This window comes from Pieris rapae, chromosome 16 (genome assembly GCF_905147795.1).
Source record: "Pieris rapae chromosome 16, ilPieRapa1.1, whole genome shotgun sequence".
NCBI lineage: Eukaryota > Metazoa > Arthropoda > Insecta > Lepidoptera > Pieridae > Pieris > Pieris rapae.
Genome location: NC_059524.1, coordinates 4,587,854 through 4,612,167, shown reverse-complemented (window position 1 = coordinate 4,612,167; position 24,314 = coordinate 4,587,854). Strand labels below are relative to the sequence as shown.

The window sequence follows — 24,314 nt, the reverse complement described above, 5'->3', positions numbered from 1 at the left end:
TTTCCATGTTCGTTCGGCGTCATCGCTATGGAAATTAATAGAAACAAAACAAAACTCATATTTGACGTCAGTTGGTGTTGAGACTCGATGCCTAATATAGTATAATTATTGTGTCAAAAACTTATTAAAAAATATAAAACGACATCGGGTAAGACCATCAATTTTGTTATTTATTTATTTAAAACATACAAAGTCAAATCAGGAAAAAATATTTATAACATAAATGTGTTTTATTCATAGCAGGGTTTGAATTTTTGTTTAATATATTCGCAACCAATCAATAATATTCGTAATTAAAAGAAACCGATATTAAAATCGATAATGTTATCCATTTTTTGGTACAAAAAATTTTGAGACTTTAACAAATATAATCTTTTGTTTGTTTTTCAGTATGATTTTATTTACCGCATTCAATAGTTTTAATATTGGAGTCCGCCAAGTTCCATTTTGGGTGACAAATAAAACCATATTTATTTCATACGCATTTATTAAAAATTATATATTTGTATACCATTAATTCTAAATAGGATACATCGTAACTAATATACACATTAAAATATTTACATTATGTTCTAATTAATTACATATATTTGTCTCGACATTAACTACCACTTTACTAAATATTTGTAATAATAGTCAGAAAAATAATGTTTTAGTTACTATAAATTCGTTAATATATGTAAAATATTCTAACAGTCTATAAAAAATAAAAATACCTTTAAAAAGTCAAAATTATTCCAGTCAGTTAAATTTAAAAAAAAGTTACTAAAAATAATCAGAATTGTACCAGAATGCTGGTTCAAAATTATCACAAAAATAGTATAGTAAAAACGTTATCGTGAGTACTAGTAAAGTTTGACACAAATATTTTTCTCATATTTGCGGCTTTTTTATAAAACGAATAAACGTAAAATACCATATTCTCACGGCTAACCAAGAATTAGTATGAGAATCAAGAAATTAAAAAAAATGTTTTTTTTCCTTTCTTGGCCTGCACGGTTTGTGCGTCAGCCATGCAAAAAAGTAAGGAAGTGCGTTATTAGATTTATTGGATAGGAAATTGTTGCGGAATTTCGAAAAGGATCAGATAAATTTAGTATATATATAAAACATATTTTATATTGTTATGAAAAATGAAAGTGGCTAGAATTCTATATACATCAATATTTATATTAGATAAAAGGAATTAATGGATAAAAGCGAGGAAATAAAAGCAGAACGGTCATGTCGAGTACAGGCAAAGAATATATGATTAAAATCCCCAACGTCATTGGCTCACCCACTTGTATCGTCAGGCAAAAGGCCCAGCCTCATACGTATAAGGGTCGAAGTGATAGCTTTACCAAGCGTCAGATTTGAAAACCATGGTTTATGAAAAAAAAATTTAATCTACGTTTTATAACCAAGATTTTTATCTGTCAATCCGTCATGTTCTGTTATAGATTACAAATATCTATTAACTGTCAAAGTCAATTAAATACTAGAATTCTTTTTTCAAAAACTAACAATCTTGTCTTTGAATTCCAGCTAAGTTCAATTTATTTTATGATAACAATCGACGTCTATCAAAGTCCCACGACTTTTCTCGTGATCTTTTGTCATATCATAATCGTTTTTGTACCCTTAATAAAAAAAAATCTTAATAATATTAGGACTGCCGTACATAAGATAATGCATTGTTTGGGTCTTTGAAATAGGTTCTTAGGATTAAGTCACATACAAAGTTTACGCATTAACGAAAATTTTACGATTATTTAAGTCAATCAAACTGAAAGCATATCTGATTTTTGGTTATTTATCTTGAAACTCACCTACCTATGGTCTATCTGGAATATTAGTATTGGGCAATATATGCGAAATGTATCGACTTCGAATCCTGTCTGATTGTGTCAACACACTGTCCCTCTCGTCTTCTGAAGGTCTGGCTTCTTCATCAGGGTCTGAACTCTCGTGATCTAAGAGATTAGCTCTTTCGTCTGTTTGTATCGTAGCCCTAAAATAAAAATAAAATTTATTTATGTAGTTTATTAAAAAATTAGTAATAAAAACTCTAAATATATATATGCAAAAATTTCGTGCTTTGTTTGTTATAAAAATCTTTCTAAACGGCTGAACCGATTGTTATATTTGTGTGTTTAAATAGATTCGAACTGTTTAATAAAATCTTAATAATTAGGGAGAAAAAATTACATGAACGACGCACTTTAGTAAAAATATATCATACAAATCTTCAAAACGGATAAACGAATTTATTACATTTTTTTACATTTGTAGACAAACATACAGATAATTGGATTTAATTGAAAACCTCTTTTGAAAGTCGGTTAAAAAGTACTCACGATTTCAACGCCTCCCTTTCCTGCGGCGATAAATTAAGTACACCAGAATTGGCCGAGTCCACAATGTAAATAAGTACGGCTGCGATCAATGCGACTGTAAAAGTATATATCATATATGTAAGGTTCCTGGATTACAGGGATGCTTTAAATATTAACCAAAGCATAAACAATGCTATGCTTATTAATAAGATAAAAGTTAAAACATAATGCTATCTGTCACATTAAAGAATTTCTCTCCATACGTATAACACATAAAAAAATTAAAAACTCAAGCCCAGAGACCCTATTTTCTTAACAAGATTAAATTTTATCTTTTAACGTATTTTTGCGATATTGAATTTAGCAAAATATTAAAATATTAGTAATTAAAAAATTAAAAATCATGTATTGACGGCTATTTTTGAATATTTGTCAGTTATTGAGGAAAAGCGAGAAGAGATTTCTTTTTGCCGCTTTTCGAGTCGCATATTGACAGTTTTCCCATATTACCAGCAACATAGATTTGGTGCACCGGAACTTGACCTCACAAACACAAATTTATAAATGTACTAGCGGATCCGACAGACGTTGTCCTGTCTACACGTCTTTAATTTCAAAATTTCAATTTTTAATAAGCCATTTTGATGAAAATTATTATTCAAATGTTATGACAATATCTAACGATCCAGCACATGGTCACACACGATATAACACAATGATAACAAAACTTTTTTTAAATTTCGGGACAGACTAAAATTAAAATTCGAATATTATTTAAAATTTGACACTGCGATGGTAGCGCCGTCTGTCGGATCCAATGTTAAACATTCCAAAATCAACAACAACTAATAAATTGAAAATTAATTAAAAAAAACATTGGTTGTTATTTTGTCCGCTGGACAATTCCAGCGGACAAAATTGTGAATCTAAACCATTCCCAGATCCCCTTGAACACACACAAAAAATTTCGTCTAAATCGGTCCAGTCGTTTAGGAGGAGTTCAGTCACATACACACGCACACAAGAAATATAAATTAAGATTAATTCGATTCTCTAACTTACTGAAAAGACATCCCAGGAAAAACATCTCCAACATAAGGTATCCATATTTATCAACAACAACACCAGCCAAGATAATTACTGTGGCAAGCCCCAAGTTTTGTACAGCTTGGCAACTGGAAAATAAAATGTAAAAAGCACATGATAACATATCAGTTCTAGTAAAAAAATTACATAAATGTACTGAGTAAGGTATCTAATTCAGACAAAACTTTTTGAGTTAAGTATGTATGATATAGCATTGCATGATAAGTGATGATAAGCATGGAGGAGTTCACAAAGAATAGTGTATACAAGGCAAAGTAGGTTTTCTATCAAATTAAATTTGTTTTCTACATTGTTTTTAGTTTAAAAGTGTATTTCCTTTTCGACGACATGCATTGTGTTATTGTATATTTATTGTTAGAACTAGAAAAAAATGATAACCACAGAAGGTATAAACACCTTCCAGTTCGCACAACTAAGTATCTTTAGAGGGCACTAACATGAGGTCAGATTTTTTTTATAGAACAGGTGGCAAACGGGCAGGAGGCTCCACTTGATGTTAAGTGATATCGCCGGCCAATGACACTCTCAACGCCAGAGGGCTCGCGAGTGCGTTGCCGGTCCTTAAAGAACCCTAATTCGAATGGGTTTTGTAAATTTTTTAAGGTTTAAAGAATTGTTATCAGAAAACCCAACCCATGCCCCAAAAAATAGCATACTCACATCCCATACGCCGTTCCCAACTGAGATTCAGGAACAATCATCGCAACCAATGGCCAAAGTCCACTCGCTAAAAGTGAGTAGGATATCCCTAGTGACATCTGAAAATTATAATAATTTACGTTCATAGAAACAATAATAGGCCTTCCTATATGCGCAGTTTACACTCAGTAAATACGATTACTGTATAGGAAATCATATCAGTCAAAGACAGATGTTGTCTTTTTAAATAACGGAAGGTTTCTTTGAATTCAATATATGGAGTATTCGTCGAAATTATTTTAAAAATTCCCCTCGAAATATCTCATATTAAATACTTTTCAATAGGAATTAATGTCGCGGGTTTTTGGAAAAAATGTTTCGAATATTTGCAGGCTGATCAATGTATTCTATCATAGGGAAATATGATCAGTAAACAGACGCTAAAATCATATTACAGATGACGCAGAAAGTAATACTATAATAGTTTTACTTTATATAGATTAGGTGAATGACCCGAGTGATCAAAGTTAAATGAACCATACACTATTCTACGAAAATAATTAATATTTATTCATTTATACATAGAATGCGCGGAATTGTTTAAACAAATGTCAAATATTGAACAACCTATGTCAATATCGGATATAAATAATCTTTTTTAACGGCCGCTTTCTATACTCGAATTTATAATCTAAAATAATTCCAATCGAGTTTTCGCAAATTTACATTGATAAATGTCAAAAGATATTTTACAAAAACGATCCATCCATCGGTTATTCATAAATATTTTATGAGCAATGGATTGAAATATCAATCTCTAGTAGTAAAAATTGCATTGAGTATAGACAGCGACTGTTATTTTTATTAGCAACAAACATTTTAAATATTTAGACAGTAACGACATTATTTTTTACTCGAGATGTGATTCAAAACTAGTGAAGCATTTATTATCGGTATGATTGAATTTATAGCAATTTAAAAAAACATGAAATCTCAAATGTAAGGTCGTATGATGAAAAATACGGTACTAATCCTTAGAGTAAAATTCACTTATACAACAAAATTACTTTAAAATCAAAACTATAATTTATATGAAGTCTAAGAGAACTTTTACAACGTTAAATATAATGTTTTATTGTCACTACATGGCGCTAGTTGTATGGTTAAAGCTCTTATTATTTTTAATAATATTTGTGTTATTCAGTATTGTGAAACTACATTTTCCTTTTTTACTATTATAAAAATTGAAATTTTAATTTGGATTTTTTTTTTCATTCGGACGAAATAAAACTGCGGTAAACTTATTTAATATAATACCAGTTTATATGAAGTCAAACTATGTTATTTTTTTATAAAAGATCATAGAATATACTTACCACTCCAACATAGGGGTTCACAAATGTGAAAGCTAGCAGGAAATGAGAACCAATCGTGGTTATTATACTCAAAATAACCCACATCACGTTACGTCCAGTTTTGTCTATTAAAATACCAAAGAAGGGACTTAATGCGGCGGACAGAAAATATACCATAGAGTTCACTGTGTTCGCTTGTTGTGGGTTGAAATCGAATTTTCTTTCAAAGAACAACCTGTATTTAAAAAAGAAGTGGAATCATTTAATTCTATTATTGACTTTAAAATCAAGTCAAAAAACACTATAAAGACAGTGGACAAAATCTTGTAGTAAAGTAAATTGAGCAGGTATGTAAAATATCAATAATCGTATTTTTTATATCTTAATATATATATATTTCTTGTGTGCGTGTGTATGTGACTGAACTCCTCCTAAACGACTGGACCGATTTAGACGAAATTTTTTGTGTGTGTTCAAGGGGATCTGGGAATGGTTTAGATTCACAATTTTGTCCGCTGGAATTGTCCAGCGGACAAAATAACAACCAATGTTTTTTTTTAATTAATTTTCAATTTATTAGTTGTTGTTGATTTTGGAATGTTTAACATTGGATCCGACAGACGGCGCTACCATCGCAGTGTCAAATTTTAAATAATATTCGAATTTTAATTTTAGTCTGTCCCGAAATTTAAAAAAAGTTTTGTTATCATTGTGTTATAACGTGTGTGACCATGTGCTGGATCGTTAGATATTGTCATAACATTTGAATAATAATTTTCATTAAAATGGCTTATTAAAAATTTAAATTTTGAAATTAAAGACGTGTAGACAGGACAACGTCTGTCGGATCCGCTAGTTATATATAAATTATTAATTTATAATCGATTATATTTCATACTCACTTATCTTTTAAAAAAAAGATAAAATATGCGTTGGATAAAAACAATTTACTATGTACTCAAACTACGTGTTGATCAAATTTTTATAACAGCGCTATCTTTGCGATTAACGAAAAAACACGTGATCACAAAACGTCAAAAAGTAATGTAACTTCGTAAAGTAGAAAAATTTATTATTATGTACACAAAAATTGGCCTATAGAAAAAACCTTTATTTTTTATTTAAAAAGAAAAAATCTATAGTTATCGATTTAAGTCACATCCATGTAAGTCAATGATAAAAAAGAACAAATTTTGACGAATCTTGTTTGTCTTTTCCGTAATTTAGATGGTCTACGAAAGGTCGTTCGCTGTTCTGAACAAAAAATATAACTGCCACTTAAGTCCCCTTCACAATGAAGTTGACAGCAAGAATGTATTTGGCGCAACTCCAAAGCATTGCCACAGAAATTTAACTATAGAATCAAAATATATACGGATTTGTATCAATAATAAATTAATGTAATGAATACGAAATCTGATACTGAAGTCAATAAAAGACCAGCATTGGATATATATAAAAATGTAGTACTTACTTTCCTAAAGCAATAAATGGAAATATTGCTACATAATAAGCAACACAGATTATGGAAAGTAGCCAATACACAGTCTTAAAATTAAGAATATCAAGCATTCGGAATGGTGGCTCATTAGAATGCTGCTCACTTCTCTCCAATATCTTTTCTGCTCTGTGATCCATAAATCCGAGTATTAGACCACATAAAAGTGACCCCAAACATGTCATTGAAGCTAAAACACAATTCCAATTCTAATTCTTAGAAACTCATTTATTTGTAAAGATTTAAGGTTAACCCAAATCAAAACTTACCAATGAATAAAGTAACACCCAAGCGCTCATATCCTCCGTAGTAATTTGCAACCCAATGATAGATTGGTTCCATAACCCAAAAGTTAACTGTACTGCCAAATCTAGAGAATGACAGTTGTAGTCCAAACACCATATTCAGTTCTTTTCCTTTAAACCAAAGTACCACATAGTTATTCACTGCTACTTGAAGTGATTCTCCTCCTATACTGAAATAAAATTATTATATACAATTTCCCACATTTGATTACTATACAAATTGAGATCTAACAATATTTTTACTAGAGTACACCTAATATTCCATGTTTATTCCCTTGTTGCACATGATGTTCAAGTTGTACAAGTTGGTTGACACAGACATATTTGCTATACAAATAATATCACACATCATATTATAATCACAAGTAAATATGATTTGGATTACCATAGAAAGCTTTATCTTGTAAAGTGGACAGCTGATTATGCTTTTAACTTCTGTACTATTAATATCAGAACTAACTTTAATACAAAACTGACACCCTGATGTGCACAATGCTTTTACAGATCTCACTTACCCAAATACAAATCTGCCAAGAATCATAAGCCAAAACTTGTTAATATAGACACCTAGTGCAAACAAAAGAGCTCCAGTAAACAATATTGACATATATATAACTGTTCCGAGTCTTACTCCAAAATACCTGTAAAGTAATGATACATTTGTTATATCATGAAACACCTTAGCTATTTCCATAGGTTTTTGCGAAAGCAAGTGCCATATAAAATAGACCTAGATTCTGGAATGAATGCCCTGAAAACAATAATTATTTCCAAGATTTAAGAAATATTGCTCTTTTGGTATACATACTTAAAAAAATATCAAGTGACCAAACATAGGTTGTTTACTCCATTGTTGCCCCCCTAGGACAATTACAGACTGAATAAGTTATGTAATTCAGACACTTCAGTTACATGGATATTTTTGTTAGAAATAAACAACATTGACCATTAAGTAGCTATTGCATCTCCTATACAAATTATTGTAATCCTAAAACTAATACATTGCTGTTGTCCAAAGATAAATAGAGTAAAGTTGACATTATTCAAATAGTAATAATGCCTACTTTGATATTAATTAATATTATCATAATTTATTTAAGGAATGAAACAAAGTGCTGTTAGCAACAACAAGTTTGATAAAGTTATGAATCATAAACAGATGGAATATTGAAACATATGTACCTATCAATAAGATAGCCACCAATGAAACATAGCACCACATTAGGCCATGAATAGATAGAATACAACAATGCAAATTGAGATGTATTTAAATGTGAATCTCCCTTGAAATTGTCAGCTAATGCTCCTGGAGTATCATAGCAGAAGTAAGATCCTGAAAAAAGATTTATATATAATACAAGATAAGAACATTTTTTTTAAATACAGTGTAAATTCTATATAAGGTCTCTGATGGCACTGTGCCTTTTATGGCTTTAAGCATGGTCTCTGGACTGGACTGGGGGTTTAATCAAGGTCTTAGAGGCCTGGGTTTAAGCTAGAGTTAAAGACACTATGATCATCTATTTGGTCATATAAACAATAATTTTATCACCAAACACACACTTTTGTTCTGCCTTCACTTCCTTAAGAAAAATGTATAGTAAAAATGTACATTATTTAACCTAAATCACAATTAAGGAAAATATTACTTTTGTATTTGCAATAGAGATTGTATAAAGCATAACAAACACATACACAGAAAAGGCATGACTATTTAAATTTGAATAAAAGCTTATATAAATTTTTGATGATATGACTTTTCATATTAAGCATAATGCTATTTATCACAAATAGTCACCCCTATCACCTTTCAATAAGTGTGTAAGGAAACAGGAATATGTTGAATTACAAATTACCCTGATTATTGACTATGAGCACATTACTTTTAGTTGCTGAAAAAAATGCATATTTCTACTGAATGATATAAGAAACACCATTTATTAGGCTCTCCTGACTCAACTAGTTGTTGATATTGCAAAAAAACACTGGTATTTTTTTAACTGTTTTTATGATCATAATGTTTTAATTAAGTTCTTATAAACATTATCCTCCTACCACCAAATTAAGTTTTAGAATATTAGATGTTAGACATTGTTGAAGCTCTAGTATAAGATTGTGTTTTTCTTACCAAAACAAAGGAAACACATAAGCAACAACGCAAAAAATCTGTGGACTCGATGTGCAGGATGACACCAGGAAGTTGGTGTCCCTGCAGTGCTGCTTTCAGGATTATCCATTTTATTGTAATTTTTACTAAAACTTCTCTTCTACAACTGCTGATATTTATAAGTATATCATAGCACTAGTCTGTATCATAAGTTGGTCTGATCAACTTGGTCACTACTCACTATCACTTCAATTGGATGCCTCTTACACATAGACTTAGTATTTACTAAGTCTATGCTTTTACAGTACCTAATGACTAATGAGATACTTCAAGTTACAACCGCTTTTTGTCAGTGTCTTCACTTGGCATTTACCACTAGAGGAATCATAACCATAGTGTATATAATTTATGTTCCAACACAACACAATGAACAAACCACAGGGGGTCTAGCCATATTGGTGCCGAAAAGTTTTTTACTTACACTACCGTTTTTGCGTAATTTCATCGTCGAAAACGCTTTGTTCGTAGCCAAGAGGTATGTCACTATACTACCGCAAATTCGACAGCGTAGCCCCGAACTGCTGTTCGTAACACCTTATTCCGTCATATTATCTCTGGATTAATGTATTCCTAATGTTACTTACTATACATTTGCAATATAAAGCTGCAAAAAGGGACGTAAGAATGCGAGCATGATCAAAACAATTTTCGATGTACGTAGATGTAATGAAAGGAAGCAAAGTGGTATAATGTATGAATTTAAATGGCGTGTTAAAATTAACTATGGTTTGTTTTATGTTCTCTCAAAAATAAGGTAAAAAACCAAACCTGCATAAACGCGGTATACAATATTTAATATTACTCATACTTTACATAAGTGGCGGATTTACCAGCAGGATGAGTAGGCTGGAACCTAGAGCGGTGGATTTGAAGGGGCGGCAAATTTATCTCAAATTTTTTTTGGCTTACATAATTACAAAAATAATCAATACCTACATATGTTATAGATATTTCTCCACTAAACTGAACGTATCAAAGTGGGGAAATTTGTCAATACAAATGTCAAAAAAATTGAATATTTAAATAATGATAGCAAATTTGTTTTTTTCAGTGATATTCAGTTTCTAATGTTAAATTAGAAATAAAATGTAGCAATAATTGTCAAGATTCAGCAAAAATTATTACCAAACTTTACTAAAATTACAAACCGGCTTAGTAAATTTACAAACTACATATCTTTTTTGTCAACCATTTTACAAAAATTAGTACAAGTAAGTATCCTTATATTCTATATATATATATTTTTTTATATTTTAAGATATTAAAAAAAATGTACATTAATTTCCTGGAATGTAACAAACTTATAAGTATAACGAACTAAATTTAACAATGTGGTAAACTACCTGGAAACTATGCAATGTTTAGTCGAGATTTGCAGTTTTGACATTCCTAGATTTAATAACTTAAAATAAAAAGGGTAGCAGACTCGCGCGCCTGCGCGGGCCTGTTATTTATCGCACTCAAGAAACAAGTGATGGGGTAATTTGTATCTGTTCTATTTAACGAAGTAAGATAAAAAAATCCGCTTTTTACAAAGGTAATGAATATATTTGTTTTTACTACGTTGATTATTAGATAAATAGAATTTCTTAGATAATTTGTATATAATCTCGTAGATAGTGGGAAACTTAATATTAAAAATGTAGTTTTTTTCTTCAATTAAATTTTCTTGATAATTAAAGTTTAACCAAACAATGTAAGTAATTTCTAAGGGACTTGAATTCAAAGTTCTCATTCATTAATAATATTATAATAAATTTAGCTATATTAACTTAATCGTTAATGAAAATGTCTGCTTACAATTATCATTGTTCACTAGATTTTATATTTCCTAAGTTCATAAAGCATAAATCTACTAAATCTAAATTGGCCGTTGACTACCGAAAAGCGCGAACGTAAATGTGTGTATTTTCGTAGCACTGTCATGGCCTCGCTTATTGTATTCCGACTCACGCCTTTTGGGCCTGGGGGTCTAGTCAAGACAGAGTAACAGTACTGTATGTAGAAAGTCGAAAACTAAATTTGTATGAAAATGACAGCTAGTGTCGACAGTTGGTACCAACTACTAGCTGTTATTTTCATACAAATTTAGTTTTCGACTTTCTACATACATACACTACTGTTAAGCCGTTTTGAGTAGTCCCCCTTACCTAGGCTAGCGACTGTCGACACGAGCTGTCATTTTCATACATTTTTAGTTTTCGACTTTCTACATACACTACTGTTAAACCATCTTGTCTAAAAAAGATAAACAATAGTAAACATATTACTCATCTGTGCATTTAACATTGCGGTGATTCTGGTTTCTGTCAGTAGTTAGTTTGAAGTTTCTGATAGTGAAGAAATAAAAAAATAAAACGGCACGACGTGTCCGTTTATCCGTTATCTCATTAATTGGCATTAGCTAGTCACCAGTGAAAATTATATGCTTATTTTGATTAAAAATTAATAATATTTAATATGTTACAACAACTAAAACTTGGACTTGTAATATTCGTTTTAATAACTTATTCTATAGTTATTGTATTTGGACATTCTCATTCTCATGAACCCCCAGGATTTAAATATAGTAAAGGTGCAAACTTAAAAACTGCAAATCAAAAGACTGATAATTATGATTTATATGTGAAGGCACTCGGTTCAACAGTTTTCATCAGTATAGTACCATTTTTAATATTATTCTTCATTCCAATTGATGGCACAGTAGAGAAGCAGCCATTGCTCAAGGTACTGTTATCCTTTGCATCTGGAGGACTCCTTGGTGACGCATTCCTCCATCTCATACCTCATGCTCTAATCTCAAGCACAAGTGATGGTGGACATAGCCACAGCCATTCACATGGTGGAAGTCATTCACACAATGAAGAACACGGACCTCATGATATTACTGTTGGACTTGGTGTTCTAGGTGGTATAATTACTTTTCTTGTTGTGGAAAAGACTATGAGACTATTTAGTGGTGGCCATGGCCATTCACATGGAACAGATAAGAAGAAAGATGATAAAACTAAGAAAGCTTCTAAACCTAAAAAAGATGAAATTAAAATTGCTGGCTATCTCAACCTTGCTGCAGATTTCATACATAACTTTACAGATGGATTAGCAATTGGTGCTTCATTTATAGCTGGAGAGAGTATAGGCTTCATTACTACTGTAACTATTTTGTTACATGAAATACCTCATGAAATTGGTGACTTTGCTATCCTTGTGCAATCTGGATGCACTCGAAGAAAGGCAATGTTTTTGCAATTACTTACTGCTTTTGGAGCACTATCAGGAACTTTTCTTTCAATATATCTTCAAGGATCTAGTGAAGGGCTTGTGTCTTCTCTAATTCTCCCCTTTACTGCTGGAGGATTTATCTACATAGCAACAGTTTCAGTTATACCTGAATTATTAGAAGGATCAAATAAACTAACACAATCAATCAAGGAAATCTTAGCATTACTGGCTGGTGTGTACATGATGGTCATTATTGCACAATATGAATAAATTTATTAATCCAAAAGTATTTTTATTTCATATAGATTTTCACAAAAATTATTTATTTAATGAAAAAATTACAACTGCTTTATACAAGACATGTCATGATCAGCTTAATAAATTAATAGAAAAATTATGAGTATTATTCTACAAACACAGATCTTTAATAGCAACATTATATTAGTCGACAGTTTTAATAAGTTAATTAAAATAAATCTATTGTACTTTCAATTCAATAATTAAACATTGAATTTCAGTGTAAATAGTACAAGAGTTAAATTAGGCGATATATAAATTTAAAATTTACGTGTATTTGGTATCTAATAAATATTTAAAAAAAACTAGTAGTTTTTAGAAATGTTTATTTAGTTTACTTCTTCTTAGATACACCCACAGTTCTACCACGTCTGCCAGTGGTCTTTGTGTGTTGACCACGGACACGCAGGCCCCAATAATGACGCATACCCCTGTGAGCACGGATCTTCTTTAATCTTTCCAAATCATCACGAAGCTTGGAGTCCAAATTGGAAGAAGTCAGTTGACTGTATTTACCATCAACAATATCCTTTTGCCTATTCAAGAACCAGTCTGGAATTTTGTATTGCCTGGGGTTCGACATAATAGTAATAATTTTTTCAACCTGCAATAGAAAAATTACAATATATAAACAACACATAACCTCTAACAGCAAGGTACTTTACGATTATTGCTGTTTTATTAATTCTTAGTCATATGTAGGTGAGGAGGTATTATTATTAACATGAAAATAAGATTTTTCAAAACATGATAAATATAAGCACTTATAAGCTGCAAGTATTTGTTTACCTCTTCCTCGGTGCATTCACCAGCACGTTTGTCGAGGTCGATATCTGCCTTTTTCAATACAATGTTGGAGTATCTGCGTCCAACTCCTTTGATCGCAGTCATTGCAAACATAACTTTACGTTTTCCATCTATGTTCGTATTCATGATACGAAGAATATGTTGGAACTTGTCAGGGATGACGAGCGACTAAAATATAATAAATTATATTTGGTTAAAAACATAAATATCCACATAGAACATTTTAATAAAGCACAATTTATAAAATTTGGGCACATTTTAAAATATTTGAACTTTGATTTTAAAGAAATATCTAGATATTATACCATTTTGAAAAATTTTATCGGCTCGAGTACCGATTTCTAACACCTGTCAACATAAAAGAGAGAAATTAACACAGATTACAAAGGACTCAAGTAAAAAAGTGAATTTGTCAAATGGCAGTTTACAGATTATAATGTAGCCTATGTAAACATTATGATATGCGAACCATAGAGTATAAACTATAAATTGTTATTAATAATTATTGGTCTTTATATCTACATATTTTCAGTACTCGTCTCGGCAATGGTGTACCACGCAAAAATATTGCGCATTTAACCCAATACAGATTAATAAAACCATTCTTCTTCTTCTTCTCATTCGCTACGCTCTTGCCAGAAAGGTCGTGATCGCTATGTTGTATATGTAGAAGGCGCAGATGTGATGCGCTTCACGACGCTCCGCCACCGCTGCCTATTGGAGGTCATCCTGCTGTTGGCTACCGAATAGCGTGAGCGTTACTGTGTGTCTTTTGATAGCACTGTCATGGCGGCGCTTATTGTATTCGACACTAGCTGTCATTTTCATACAAATTTAGTTTTCGACTTTCTACATCCACTACTGTTAAGCCGTCTTGACTATACCCCCTACGGTTGACGACATTAAATGAGCGGCATACACGTTACTATCAATAGTCACAGTTCTTCCGATTCCGATAGGCAATTCAAATTTTCGTTTCAAATATCATATATGATTTATGTTATAAGGTCTTACAGTCTGATCGTGACGATTACTCGTGGCGTATATTGCCACCATAAACTCAAGTACTCTGGTTAATTACTAAAGAACCAGTGTTCGTTAAAATTAAAAAAAATTCTCTGTCTTTTCATAAAAAATTCTCAAAATTATTCCAGATTAGATCAGTAAGGTTTTTGAACCAGTTAAAGAGAAAAAGTCTAATGTCTTTTCTGTCCAAATTCTGAAACTAGAAAACCCAAAGTGTAAGTCCAAATTGAACGCACACATTACTATGAACTAGGTATTTAAAATTTATATCATACAGTATGCCGTACTAATGAAATAAATTTGGTCACCATTTGAGTGGATAGAACAATCGTAAACTATGCTGATAATTTATTCACCCACACAGGATTCAACGGTATTTTAAAAACATAAGTATGCTCTGTATACATCAGTAATATTTATTCTGTAAAAATATTGAAAGCTGGCAATTTTGTTAAAATTTCAACTTTGTGAAGTGTACTTTCGTGCCGGTTACAAATTACATTTTTTTATTTTTGACCGTTTGTTATATTCTACATAAGTTATAGGCTGATTTAGAAACCATTAAAGCAAAATGCATACGGCTACGAATATATCACTTATACAAATTCTAGAAAAGACAATTTCACCAGGTAATTTACTTACAAGCCCACGAGCATGGCGCTTCCTTATTGTCAAACCACCTATAGTGTAGAACAATAGCATGTTAAGCGCTTAATATTCTTAATATTTTCTTCGTCTACGCTATTGTTTAGAGTTAGTGATTTCATTCCCAATTAAATTTAATATTGTATATCGTAATGTAAGTTACTGGTAGATTTTAATATGGGACATGTATGACATGTCCTAACAATTAACTGTCATTTAGCGAAGATTCTAGTCTGAAACAAAGTCAGCAGTTGAGACAACATGAAATAAATGTTAAAGCTGTATAGGATTAAAAGAGACGAAATTAAAGTGCTTATTTTTTTATTAGATTGAAAAAAATTATTGTTGCAAATAACCTCTCTGATAAGTCAGTTTGTACATCATACTTCATGTTTAAAGCCTTATTCTGAAAGTGAAATTTAAATTTTACAGATCGAACTGAATTAGAAGCTGCTGAAAAGTATCTTCATCATGCTGCCAATACCAATTTCACGACATTTATTAAAATGCTATCAGATGTTTTGGTACAAGGAGGAAATAGTCAAGTGGCGCGAATGGCTGCAGGCTTACAGCTAAAAAATCATCTCACATCTAAAGATCATACCCTTAAGCTGGAGTACCAACAAAGATGGATAGCTTTACCAGAAGATGTTCGATTCTACATAAAGAAAAATGTAACTGTTTAAACTTATTGTTGTATGTGTATGTATCATATTGCCATAACAGTATAATTTATTTTTGTTTGAATTTTAGATTTTAGCTTCTATAGGTACAGAAAACAGCAGGCCAAGTTCTGCAGCCCAATGTGTGGCTTATGTAGCAGTTGCTGAACTTCCAATTGGGCAATGGAATGACCTCATCCCCATTCTTGTAGAAAATGTTACTAATGCTGCATCATCTGAACTGAAAAAAGAAGCTACTCTTGAAGCCATAGGTTTGTTTCTATTATTTTCCTAATTATAGAATTTAATTTCCAAACAAAGCTTTTTGTTATTCCAGCTCACAGCATTGTAATTTAATTTTGTGTTTGTAATTTATGACTCTTGTAATTATCCTGAATTCTTGTAACTGAAGCTATTAAATTTGGATGTTTTATGTATCAGCTGAATTGATTGACTCCCTTTTTGCAAAGTCACAAATACAACTTAATCTTTATTCTGCCATTAATTGCTATAATCACAATATGTAGGGTATGTATATGGCACTGGATTTACTCTCAAGTTTACTATGCAAATATCTTCTACAGGTACTAGGTCCTTATTGTATATGTTAGAATATAAAAAAACAGTCTTGGTTACTTTGTTTTTATGTAAAATATATTGTAGATAAATAGGACATTTTGTTTCAATTTATATGGTAGAAAAGATTTCCTTTCTTCCTGATTGTTTTAAAACAATTAGATGTGATATGGGTGTGTTTCATAATTTATATGTCACTACTTGTCTATCCTTATAATTTTTATTTAATATTAATTAAAATATTTTTTTTACATAGGATATATTTGCCAGGAAATTGAGGCTGAAGTTTTAACAGAACAGAGCAACCATATATTAACTGCCATTATCCATGGTATGAGATCAGCAGAGCCTAGTAATCATGTTCGCCTTGCGGCTACACAGGCTCTTCTTAATTCTTTAGAATTTACAAAAGCTAATTTTGAAAAAGATGTAGAAAGAAATTTTATAATGGAAGTTGTATGTGAGGCAACACAATCAAATGACATGAGAATAAGTGTTGCAGCCCTACAGTGTTTAGTAAGTATTATTAATAAAAGTAGTTTCAAAAGTAGTTACTCTAAATAATAGTGATTGCTCAGAATAATACCATTATAATTTATTTTATAAATAACAATTTATATTTATCTATATTAAGTAACATGAACTGATATTATGTATGTGTATGTATAAGTGTTAATTGCATTGTTCACATTTTGTTTATCTGTTACAGATTTAAACATACAGATACAGATTTATACAAATATGTATCAAATCAACTAACATGTATTTTGTTCAAAATGGTGTATTAGCCATTAGTCTTTTTCATTTATATACTTATATAACTTCAAATATTTTTTTCTTATGATAGGTAGAATCTTTATGAATAACACTAAATTGGTAATCGGCAGATATGTTTAAAATATATTATTTTAAATTTTAAAATTATTTTAGAGTAGTCAAAATTTGTTTAATTTTTCTACATAAAGTAGTAACTAATATATACAATCCTACAAACTTAGATTATAATGAGTATAATTTAATCAATATTGTCTGTTATAGGTAAAAATATTATCTTTATATTACCAATACATGGAGCCCTACATGGGTCAAGCACTTTTCCCAATAACATTAGAAGCAATGAAATCTGACATAGATGAAATATCTCTGCAAGGTATTGAATTTTGGTCCAATGTAAGTGATGAAGAAATTGATCTTGCCATTGAAGAAGCGGAAGCAACAGAAATTGGTATGTAGAAATATGCAGTTGTGGCTGTATTTTTGATCTGTAAATAAATACTTAAAATTATTATCTTAACCATTATTGTGTACAGGTCGACCACCAGCAAGAACGTCAAGATTTTATGCTAGAGGAGCTTTACAATATATTGCTCCTGTCCTCATGCAGAAACTTACAAAACAAGATGATGCTGATGATGAACATGAATGGAATCCATCAAAGGCTGCTTCAGTTTGCTTGATACTGCTCTCTAATTGCTGTGAAGACGAAATTGTGCCTCATGTCTTACCATTCATTAACAATAACATTAAAAATGAAAATTGGCGATACAGAGAAGCAGCCCTTATGGCATTTGGTTCTATATTAGGAGGACTTGAAGCTAATACTTTAAAACCTCTAGTGGAAAAGGCAATGCCTACCTTAATCGAAGCCATGTATGATACAAGTGTAGCAGTCAGAGATACGGCTGCATGGACATTTGGTAGAATTTGTGAGATAGTGCCTGAAGCGGCTATTAATGATCAATACCTAAAACTGCTGCTGGAGAGTTTCGTAAATGGCCTAAAAACAGAGCCTAGGGTTGCTGCAAATGTCTGTTGGGCCTTCACCAATTTAGCTGAAGCTGCTTACGAAGCAGCCGACTGTGGTGAATCAAACCAGCCTAAGACATATTGCATGTCGACTTACTTTGATTTTATTATCCAATGTCTGTTGGAAACCACAGATCGTCAAGATGCAGCTCAACACAATTTGCGTTCTGCCGCTTATGAGGCTCTAATGGAGATGGTTAAGAATTCACCTTCGGACTGCTATATGACAGTTCAAAAAACAACAATGGTTATACTAGAGAGGCTTCAACAAGTCCTGCAAATGGAGAATCATATATCTAGTCAAGCGGACCGCTCCCAGTTCAATGATTTGCAGAGTCTGCTCTGTGCTACTTTACAATCTGTGTTACGTAAAGTGACACCTGAGGATGCACCACAGATTTCGGATGCTATTATGACAGCCCTCTTGACTATGTTTGCTGCTAATGCCGGAAAGGCTGGAGGCGTTCAAGAAGATGCACTAATGGCAGTCTCTACTCTTGTTGAAGTGTTGGGTGAAGGTTTTCTTAAGTATATGGATGCGTTTAAACAATATTTGTATGTGGGTCTTAAAAATCACCAAGAATATCAGGTGTGCGTTGCAGCAGTAGGTCTTACTGGTGATATCTGTCGAGCACTTAAGATAAAGGTGAATATTTATTTATTAATTGAGTAAGTGAGTGATATTTGTTAATAGTATTTTATATTTAAAATGTCACGGTTAATTTCTCAGGTGCTGCCATATTGCGATGAAATTATTTACCTTCTCATGGGAAATCTTAGTGATCCAACGATCCACCGAGCTGTGAAGCCTCAAATTCTATCCGTCTTTGGAGATATTGCTCTTAGTATTGGTCCAGACTTTAAGAAATATTTTGATTTAGTTATGCAAATGTTGCTGCAGGTAATGTATACAGTAAATATAATAAAAAATATTTTTTCTTTATATTTTCCTAGAGACATTTTCTGACTTTATTTTGTATTACATATCCTTTCTTGTTATATTCATATTGATGGTTTTTTTTAATTGTAGGCCAGTAACATCCAAGTAAATCCTAATGATTATGACATGGTGGAATACATTGGAGAACTAAGAGAGAGCATTCTTGAAGCATATACTGGTATTATTCAAGGACTAAAAGGTGTTGGCGGAGAGGTAAATATTTCTATGTCCATTTTAATAATTCCCGTTTTAACGCTTCATTTTATTTATTGTATACATAATCAGAAAGAAAAAAGCAGTTCACAACAGTGTGGTAAGAACACAAACTGGACAGGTTTTTTTTGTCCTCCAGTATGTCTTACAGATTTAAATAATTTAATCTTATATCTTTAAACGAGCAATTCTTGTATATATATATGTAATTGGAATCTCGGAATCGGCTCCAACGATTTTAATGAAATTTAGTATACGGGGGTTTTCGGGGGCGATAAATCGATCTAGCTAGGAATTCTGGAAAATATCATTTTATTCGTGTTCTATCACACTCATTATTTTTTTCTTTAAATTAATAACTTAAAAAAAACTCGAAATCGAAAAATATTATTCATATTTCATCATTTCATTAGTATGTAATTCGTACTTAAATAAAATTTACAAAAAACACGATTTATAAAAATAAAAAAATACCGAGCAAAGCTCAGTCATCCAGGTCCTTATATACTAAAATCGATGACATACATAACAATATTATAACCGTTATATTAAAACGTCACAAACCTATTCAAACATCGACGCTCCATAGCTGGCCGATGCAAGAAACCTGTTTTCTACTACTAAGGTTATATTTATAGAAGCTTTTTTTGTTCAAAGTCGTTATTTACCGACAACTCATAGTAAGGTAAGGTAAGGTTTTAAATAAAAGAGAAACGATATGAGATTATGGTACAGTAGTGCGAAATGTCCTTTTTGTTATGTTCAATACTGATATGTTATTAAAGTTGAACAGTATATTATTTCTATAAGAAAATTATTTGCATATAACCGCGACGGGAGTTTTTATTTCTCTATAAACATAGTGTTAATTTAGACAAGTTGCGATTAAAAACCATTTGTCCAAAGAAAAAAGCATCACTACTGATTAAATAATAATTAATCTACATGTATATGACCTTTAAAAGTTCGGTATTTATTACAAATTGTATGCATAATTATTCATGTTTAAAACAGTTTCGCAACTAGCTGTAATAGTTTGCATTTACATATATAAGTTAGGTAAACATAAGTCACTATTATATAAGTAACAAAAATTCTGAGTACCTTAGCACGAATATTGGGGGTAGTTTAAATATTGTAAACGTAAATACAAGAGTTTTTGACTGATTTTGATCGTTTTAATGGTATACATTGTTTATATTAGAATTAATTGCATTTTTATTCTTGACATAGTATTAAATATATGATAAATGTACTCGATAACATTCATAGCTCCGATACTCTGTATCTCCCAATAGTTGAGTGATTCCGATTTTTTTTCGCGCGTTTCTAAGGTTGCGATAGCCGCTCTGAATATTGAGGGAACTACATTGATATATTATAAACCGTATTTTATAATCACTATGATTAGGGGACATGGTACCAACTCTCATTAGTAAGATCCTAGGCAGAAAGTTTGATAATAGAAAAATAAAACGATCTTATCTCGCCGACTACGATTGCTATAAGGCATTTGAAAAGTCAAGTTATTTAAGTGAATGTTACATTAAACATAATGATATTGTTTGAATAGGTCCAACCAGACGTAGCCCTAATGGAACCACATGTCCAAGCGATAATTAACTTTATGGTGCAAGTTGCGTCAGATCCCGAGCGTACAGACGGCCATATGTCTGTAATCGCCGGTCTTACTGGGGACCTCTGTACCGTTTTTGGACAAAGGGTGCTCCCGTTGCTTGAAACCAAACCCCTGGTGGACCTCCTTCAATCGGCGCGCAAGTCCCGCACGCCACGCACTAAGACTTTGGCTAATTGGGCTACCAAGGAGATCCGCAAGTTGAAGCAGCCTCTTACTAGCTGGTAAGGACATTCTTCTTTCTTGTAATAAAATGTCCAAAATATTTTTATGTCGGTTAAAAAGAGACCTCATGCTTCATCGCACAATACATTTCTGTATACAAGTTCTTTTTCGACCGATTTTTCTGTCGACTTTACAAAGCAGACGAACACAAGTCTTTTTTTACTTAATGTCGTAATAATAACTGATTTTCGGGATAATGTACACATACATTATCCTTACTTTTTCTATCCAATATAAATTACTTACCATATTTAATTACTATGTTTACAACTGAATTTAAAATATTGTCAATAAACAGTCTAAGTGTTCTTTTGTGTTCTTTTTTTGTTTTTGGCTAGAATTGAAGTTTCTGCCGTTTTAATCATTGAAAACTTTGAACTGGAAATTATTATTTCTGTATTTATAATTTGTAATCAACATATAACATTTTTCTTCTATTTTAAATAAAAGTGCTATAAATTAAAATTACACAAATTATTATCTTAAAGAAACGTCATATTTTTATATTCCATAAAATACCTCCGACATTTTTCCTTTTGATATTTGATTATGATTTAACCAGGCATACAATCTCTAACTCACATATGTATAGCCAATTTTTTACAATCAGAACAAACTTTGATAGTACATGGAAAAATAAATGTTCTGTATGCTCGAAAAATGACACGAATCTTTGTGTTCGAACCCAGGGTTTTCCTTAGGTCAACCGTGCACCAGTTTTGTATAACCTGTCTAGACAGGCTCTTAACCCCTACGAACCTTCATTTATGTACTCAATAACCGTTTATTTATGTACTTAATGTTTGTGATTTATTTGTAATAAGAAATGAATATACAAATTGAGTCGCATTTTACAAATTAATTTCTGACGTATATGAACGCAAGATTGTTTTTCCTTATCACCGTATGATTTAATGACATTTCTGATAAACGAACAGGGCATCGCTTAACCTCGGTTGTTTTGTTTCAGATTTGAAACATCGTGGAGCAATAGTGGTGTAACCAAGTTACAAACAAGCTACCCCAGGTTTAAAATATATTAATTGGGAGGTCATATCAAGTCATTTCATTAGCCGGTGGGTGCATTAGCCTGTTTACGTTAAATCGTGCTATTTTTTTATATAGTGACAAAAATTTTTTCAGTGACACGAATAATTTTATTAATGAGAAATTATTTTCAAATAATGTAAGGCTAATGAACTCAACGCAACTCTTAATGTAATTACGCCTCACCATCTTTCCATGTTAATCTAAATAAATAGAAGCATTTCCTATTCGGTATTATAGATACGGTCAGTGGCTGTGGTATCTTTACTTACGACACGAAAGTGAGACTGAATGAAAGGAGACGTATGTTATTATAGGCATGCACAGTGCAAGGGATTTTGAATTTTGTAAATTATTATTTGTAAGGTTTTCGGAAGGTTATCTGAATGGTTGGGTGGATGGTGATGTATGTAAATGAATAAAGATATTTTGTAAACATATACGCGTAATGGTCTTTGTTATTTCATCGGCTGAGGTCTAAGGACGCCATATTGGTGCTAACTATTATTTATTCGTCACAAAAGTTATGGGCAATTATAGAATTATGTATGACTGGCCTTAAGTCATTGAAGCGTAAATCAAAACTGTTGTTTTAATAAATATTGTCGCAACTTTGGTTTGTAATCTATTACAAAAGATTTTTCTAGTTTTTATTTTCTAATACTTTTAATAATTAATAGCGCTTATTTATTCACAATCTAAACTTATAATTTAAAAATGATGCAACCACGATGGTATATGACTGCTAAGATAACGTAATCAATTTTGTGTCTGGTAAAGTCAGATGTAAATAGTGTCACCTGCTTTATTGTATTTTATCTAAATATAAACAGTATTTTATCTTATTGTTATGTGTATTTAACATAATAATTAAACGTTTGTTTATATACTTTGTTCAATATCCTATAGTTTTCAATACATTTTTGTGACGAATAAAAAGTGTGATTGCCTTTGGATCTCATAGTTTTGTGTACATAATGTTGTGACTTTATGCTCATTTTGATTTCCAGAATATACTCTCAAAGAGGTGCGTTTTCTTCTGTTGACTATTTTTACATAGTGATCTTATCAGTTGACAACATCTGGCAGTAACAGCTTTGTACAGTAGAAAAATCAAACACTTAATATTATCATGGCGTTTTGTACCTACTTTTTTTTATAAAAGTCCCGCCCCTATCGACTGCCAGCAAAAGACAGCACTTTTGTAGTTTCATGGCTGTGCCTTGAGTGTAAATTTCAAGATTTATCATAAAATTAATGGCGTCAATGTAAAACATTACGCGCATAATATTTCCTTTAAATCAATTAAGGTATGAGTCTGTTTATAAGTGTGCCTGCTAGTCTGTGAGCATCACTGATAGGAATAATGACTGCGTGATTTATGCAAGAATATCAAAAGCGAGTGATGTGTGTCACTGGATTTATGAACACCGGTTCTTTACAGTTTCGATTTATCTCCAAAATCTGAAATTGTCATCTTGTTCTGGTGTTCTTCGTGTGAGTTTCGATTGTAAGAGATGTACATATTTTGATCGGAAATCGGTTTTGAAGGTTCAGTGTCATTGAGTACTTATTGTGGATGATAGGAGTATGTATGAGGACTAGTGCCATGCCCTGAAAGGTTCTTAATTAGAATCATAGGCATCGAGTCTTTTAATACCACCCACTTTTCTTACGCGAATTAAATATTGAAATTATTTTGTTACTTACATCTTTTGTTCTATTATTGTTTGCAACTATTGTCCTATATGTTCTACTCTAATTAAAACGATTTAAAAGTTCTTAGTTGTATTATTGTCGCATGTTAGTACCCACTATCATAT

General features: G+C 31.5%; 4 protein-coding genes across 5 annotated transcripts; 2 read left to right on the top strand and 2 right to left on the bottom strand.

The window, feature by feature from the left end:
- Positions 1-758: 758 nt before the first annotated feature.
- Positions 759-9,667, bottom strand: LOC110999639 (major facilitator superfamily domain-containing protein 1). Its single transcript, XM_022268802.2, has 10 exons — positions 9,351-9,667; positions 8,405-8,555; positions 7,738-7,863; positions 7,187-7,392; positions 6,894-7,107; positions 5,441-5,654; positions 4,086-4,183; positions 3,381-3,493; positions 2,340-2,433; positions 759-1,993 (listed from the first exon to the last, which is right to left on the bottom strand). The coding sequence occupies exons 1-10, from the start codon at positions 9,457-9,459 to the stop codon at positions 1,816-1,818; spliced, it is 1,503 nt and encodes a 500-aa protein (XP_022124494.1). The 5' UTR covers positions 9,460-9,667; the 3' UTR covers positions 759-1,815.
- A 2,038-nt stretch (positions 9,668-11,705) lies between these two features.
- Positions 11,706-12,897, top strand: LOC110999644 (protein catecholamines up). Its single transcript, XM_022268810.2, has one exon. It carries the CDS (start codon positions 11,850-11,852, stop codon positions 12,879-12,881), a length of 1,032 nt encoding a protein of 343 aa, XP_022124502.1. The 5' UTR covers positions 11,706-11,849; the 3' UTR covers positions 12,882-12,897.
- Positions 12,898-13,217: 320 nt separating this feature from the next.
- LOC110999646 (40S ribosomal protein S18) lies at positions 13,218-14,150 on the bottom strand. The gene is made up of 3 exons (XM_022268811.2): positions 14,021-14,150; positions 13,698-13,883; positions 13,218-13,512 (listed from the first exon to the last, which is right to left on the bottom strand). The coding sequence occupies exons 1-3, from the start codon at positions 14,021-14,023 to the stop codon at positions 13,243-13,245; spliced, it is 459 nt and encodes a 152-aa protein (XP_022124503.1). The 5' UTR covers positions 14,024-14,150; the 3' UTR covers positions 13,218-13,242.
- Positions 14,151-15,191: 1,041 nt separating this feature from the next.
- On the top strand, positions 15,192-24,272 carry LOC110999677 (importin subunit beta-1). 2 transcript variants are annotated; one of them, XM_022268861.2, is made up of 10 exons: positions 15,192-15,370; positions 15,819-16,060; positions 16,140-16,320; positions 16,881-17,140; positions 17,663-17,849; positions 17,935-19,076; positions 19,161-19,331; positions 19,461-19,583; positions 21,157-21,443; positions 22,415-24,272. In XM_022268861.2, coding segments are annotated over exons 1-10 (2,652 nt in total). In that variant the 5' UTR covers positions 15,192-15,312; the 3' UTR covers positions 22,416-24,272. The 2 variants fall into 2 exon arrangements, with proteins under 2 accessions (XP_022124553.2, XP_022124552.2); XM_022268860.2 differs by lacking the exon at positions 22,415-24,272 and having other exon boundaries at positions 21,157-21,447.
- The last annotated feature ends 42 nt before the right edge of the window (positions 24,273-24,314 follow it).

Coding starts and splice junctions, on each gene's coding strand:
- LOC110999646 (XM_022268811.2), bottom strand. Junction 13,513..13,697: donor GTGAATGCACCGAGGAAGAG/GTAAACAAATAC, acceptor TTTCTATTGCAG/GTTGAAAAAATTATTACTAT.
- LOC110999677 (XM_022268860.2), top strand. CDS start 15,313: ATGCATACGGCTACGAATATATCACTTATACAAATTCTAGAAAAGACA. Junction 16,061..16,139: donor GATTCTACATAAAGAAAAAT/GTAACTGTTTAA, acceptor TTTGAATTTTAG/ATTTTAGCTTCTATAGGTAC. Junction 16,321..16,880: donor AGCTACTCTTGAAGCCATAG/GTTTGTTTCTAT, acceptor TTTTTTACATAG/GATATATTTGCCAGGAAATT.
- LOC110999639 (XM_022268802.2), bottom strand. CDS start 9,459: ATGGATAATCCTGAAAGCAGCACTGCAGGGACACCAACTTCCTGGTGT. Junction 7,393..7,737: donor CTTGGCAGATTTGTATTTGG/GTAAGTGAGATC, acceptor ATTTTATTTCAG/TATAGGAGGAGAATCACTTC. Junction 3,494..4,085: donor TTGGGAACGGCGTATGGGAT/GTGAGTATGCTA, acceptor TTTATTTTCCAG/TTGCCAAGCTGTACAAAACT.
- LOC110999644 (XM_022268810.2), top strand. CDS start 11,850: ATGTTACAACAACTAAAACTTGGACTTGTAATATTCGTTTTAATAACT.